This window comes from Ornithodoros turicata, unplaced genomic scaffold (genome assembly GCF_037126465.1).
Source record: "Ornithodoros turicata isolate Travis unplaced genomic scaffold, ASM3712646v1 Chromosome207, whole genome shotgun sequence".
In the NCBI taxonomy this organism is placed as follows: Eukaryota; Metazoa; Arthropoda; class Arachnida; order Ixodida; family Argasidae; genus Ornithodoros; species Ornithodoros turicata.
Genome location: NW_026999335.1, coordinates 194,386 through 198,553, shown reverse-complemented (window position 1 = coordinate 198,553; position 4,168 = coordinate 194,386). Strand labels below are relative to the sequence as shown.

General features: G+C 46.5%; 1 protein-coding gene across 1 annotated transcript; it reads left to right on the top strand.

The window, feature by feature from the left end:
* Positions 1-581: 581 nt before the first annotated feature.
* LOC135373081 (low-density lipoprotein receptor-related protein 2-like) lies at positions 582-2,691 on the top strand. Its single transcript, XM_064606370.1, has one exon. The coding sequence runs from the start codon at positions 617-619 to the stop codon at positions 2,492-2,494; it is 1,878 nt and encodes a 625-aa protein (XP_064462440.1). The 5' UTR covers positions 582-616; the 3' UTR covers positions 2,495-2,691.
* The last annotated feature ends 1,477 nt before the right edge of the window (positions 2,692-4,168 follow it).

Below are 4,168 nucleotides of genomic sequence, written 5' to 3'. Positions count from 1 at the left end.
TCAGCCTATCGGCCGACGCGTTTTTCCCCCCTTTTGCCCACCACAACAAATTATAACCTTGGACAGGTCTTCTTCGGACGTCACATGTTTGTAAACTTAAAGTCGTATATAATGACAACATTGTTACTTACTTGCACTTTTGAGTAGTTACGCTACTCCTTGTTTTGAACTGCGACATTTGCAATACAAAACGGAATACCACATTTCCAAGACACCGTCAATTTGCCGGTATATAGATAATTGAAAGTCCCTTGGGCAGCCGCGATTTCCCACACTTCCATCTGATATTCTGATCAACGTCATAGCCCCCGTTTCCGATTAATATCATCCGGCGTATGCGCAAATGTGTTAACGGAGAGCTAACTAAACATTCAATAATTAATGTCATAGCATCGAAGCAGAGCTTTTGCTCTGATTTGTGCTTCAATAACGTCGGCTTCTCGCCGTGCCTAACGAGAACGGTCGGATGTGTCTTGCTTAGAGACCCAGTTCAAGATTCCCATATCTGGAACATAATCGAAGACGGATTTCCGGCAACGGAAACGTTGACGTTCAGCGGCTTTCTGACGAGCCGAACTTTGTTCCTCTATACCGAGCGAGCAACGAACTTTCCACGATGCAATTGCTCGTAGGGATATTTCTAGCCACGATATTTGCTATCCAAGTGAAAGCAGGTGAGCCTGAATGTCGTGACGACGAGTTCCTTTGTAAAACACAGGGACATTGCATACCAGCCATCTCCCGCTGCAATGGGATCGAAGACTGCGATGATGGGTCGGACGAATCGGACTGTGGCCGCGAGAAGTGCGATGGGTTTGTTTGCAATGATGGCACGTGCGTGCAAAGTGAATGGCAATGTGATGAACCACTTGCTTGTCTTGACGTAACGAATGCAGAAAACTGTTACGTCTGTTCCGACAGCACGTCGCTCTGTGCTCCACTGAGAAAGTGTCTCTATGAGAAATATATCTGTAACGGTGTTGAAGACTGTCCAGATGGATTTGACGAAAAGGGGTGTGCCCAAGATGTTTGCGATGGTTTTCAATGCTCTGACATCGAATGCATAAGCAGTGAAAGACGTTGTGACGGTGCACCCGATTGTGGGGACGGTGCTGATGAAATAAACTGCACTGTGTGTCAAGAAAACGTTACGCTCTGTGCACCGCTTCAACTCTGTCTTTCTAAGGAAAATATTTGCGATCGTAAGGAAGACTGTCCGGACGGATCTGATGAACTGAATTGCGCGAAAACCGTTTGTGAAGGTTTCGAGTGTCCAAACGACAGATGCATTCCTAGTGACTGGCAATGCGATGGGGATGACGACTGCAACGACCGAGTCGATGAGAAAAATTGCACCAAATGCGGTGGAAACGCTATCCTGTGCGAGCCATCGAGTACATGTCTCAACAAGTACGACATCTGCGATCTGGAAGTGGATTGCCCCGATGGGTTCGACGAAAAAGACTGTGAGAACCACACTTGCGATGGATTCAGATGCCCAAATAACAAGTGCATTCGAAACGAGTTGCGCTGTGATGGCCGTAACGATTGTCTGGACAATGCAGATGAAACTAACTGCAAAGAGTGCACAGAGGAGGCATTCTTTTGCCAGTCTTCGAGCACTTGTATCGGCAAGTACAATGTGTGCGATTTAGTGAGCGATTGTACTGACGGAGCCGACGAAAAGCATTGCGAAGACTACACCTGTGATGGCTTCAAATGCCAGAACAATAAATGTATACCTAGTGATGGGAGGTGTGATGGACACGACGATTGCGGAGACAATGGAGACGAAAAAGAGTGCACACAATGCAGCTCAGGGGGATTCCTATGTGCACCGTTGAAGGAATGCTTCAGCAAAGACGATATCTGCAACTTCCAAGTAAACTGCCCAGATGAATCCGACGAGCACGACTGCGCGAACCACGTGTGCGACGCCTTTAAATGTCCCAGCAACAAGTGCATTCCAAGCGAGTGGAGATGCGACGGAGAAGACGACTGCGGGGATAATAGCGACGAAGGAAATTGCACGGAATGTCACAAGGACAGTTTCCTATGTGCACCGACCAGTACTTGCCTGAATAAGTATGACGTCTGTAACCTCGTACAAGACTGTCCGGATGAATCCGACGAGGTAGATTGCGCTAATCACACATGCGATGGGTTTATGTGTTCGAACATGAAATGCATTCCAACCGAATGGCGATGTGACGGAGAGAACGACTGCAACGATGACAGCGACGAAGAACATTGCACAGAATGTTCCAAAGATGGCTTCCTGTGCAAGACGTCCAAGAGATGCCTGAAGAGATACGATGTGTGTGACTTGAAGAACGACTGTCTCGATGCGTCAGACGAAAATGATTGCGAGAACTACAACTGCCCTGGATTCAAGTGTCCGAACAATAAGTGCATTCACGAGGAATTCAAGTGCGACGGAGAAGATGATTGCCTGGATGGGGCTGACGAAGAAGGCTGTCCGAAGGGTGACTGATAGGCTGAAGGAGACTACAGTAGTAGCTGCATTAATTACAAAGTATGTCGTTGTATAGACCCATGTGATGTGAAAGATGTATCCATTCTTTCTATTACTTGGGTGGTCAGAATGTTATGAGTAAACTACCATTTCCCCTGTTTTTAACAAAGATTTCTTACCATCTTCGAATAAACCAGAATCGTTTTCTTTTCTCCTTTAAGGCCCAATCGCCTTTTTTGAGCGTCAAGCGACGCTATCGCGAAACATCCAAAGTGAGCCGCATGCAGTGGCCCATATGAGCGTTTCCGCACCCTCTAAAAGAAAAGAACTCAACATGACTCGATAAACAGTTTTATTACAACTGAAAAAGTCTCGGACACAGGTGCTGTTAATGGATAGTATATCATAACGAACAACATACTGCAGCATTGCGCGCGCACGGAATCATATTGATGCGGTATTTGTATTTGGGTGCTTTGTGAATATTCCATTCACAAAGCACCCAAATGCACGCAGGGTTCCAGTTGACATCTTAACATTCTGTTGCACACATTTATTTATGTTTTGCACGTTGGACGCTCCACTTAATTACGTTTTTAACAATCTTTTGACAGTCTGCCGGGCGCGATGCACCCGAGCAACCTGGGCAATTCCGTCATAGCCACCTACCTATTCTCCCGAAAACTGCGACCGGACGGACGTAATATGAGGCCAATCTCTCATTGGCCACTTGTGACTGTCTGCTGCCGTCGACGTCTGATCGTGTTGGTCGTAAAGGACGCGTCTCTATTGTTCGATACCGCTCGACAACCCACGCCTACCCACACATCCGTCCTGAAATTTCTGAGACTGCGGAAACATTTACAAGAAATGCAACTTTGCTGTGGCTGCTCCGAGGTTATCGTACCATAATATCGTGGAATTTGTACAGCCGTGAGGAGAGCATGTTGGTTGTACCCATTGCGCCGTTTTTCATTGATGTCAACGGGTAATGGCGTGTCCCAATCCAGCTCTCCTTTCCAGATGGATCGCATGATCAGTTTTCATATGACAGCATACCGGAGGAGGGATCCCAGGGGTCATATATCTGTGGAATTTTACGCAGGGTCTGTCGTTTTGTATGTCACCTTCTGTGTTGTCACGTATAGGTAAAGATGGTGTGTCTGTTGCCTGGTTACATGACACTCCAAGGACCTTCGTAGTTCTGTGCAGGAAAACTGCATCCTTTTCCTTTCGAAATTTGTCACGCATTCCATGACTTGGATCGGCCATTTCTCGAGTTGAATGGAGGCTTTATGGAGCAGCATATGCATAGAGCTGCAGAGTACGCTTACGAGGTAGGCAAAGGTTGTCACTGTTCTGACTCTCTCTCTTCCCGAACCAAGAAACTGGCGCCCCCATACTTTAATGTGAGCGGTCGATTTTGCCTCATTGAGCAGGCATGTAATATATAGGAGGCTACGGTCCGACATAACTCCATTCAATGAGAAAAGGCGACGGTAACTTTTGAAAATATATATATATATATAGTGACAGAAATCTGTAGCATGTCGTCGCGCGAAAACTATAACCCATCGTCTTGGTGTTTTTCTCACTTTTGTTTCAGGTACCTCTTATTTTGTTTGTCACCTTGCTGCCTTCATCATCTGAAGACTGAGAAGATAGTGAGTCTTCCTCGTGTCGCTGCTTGAT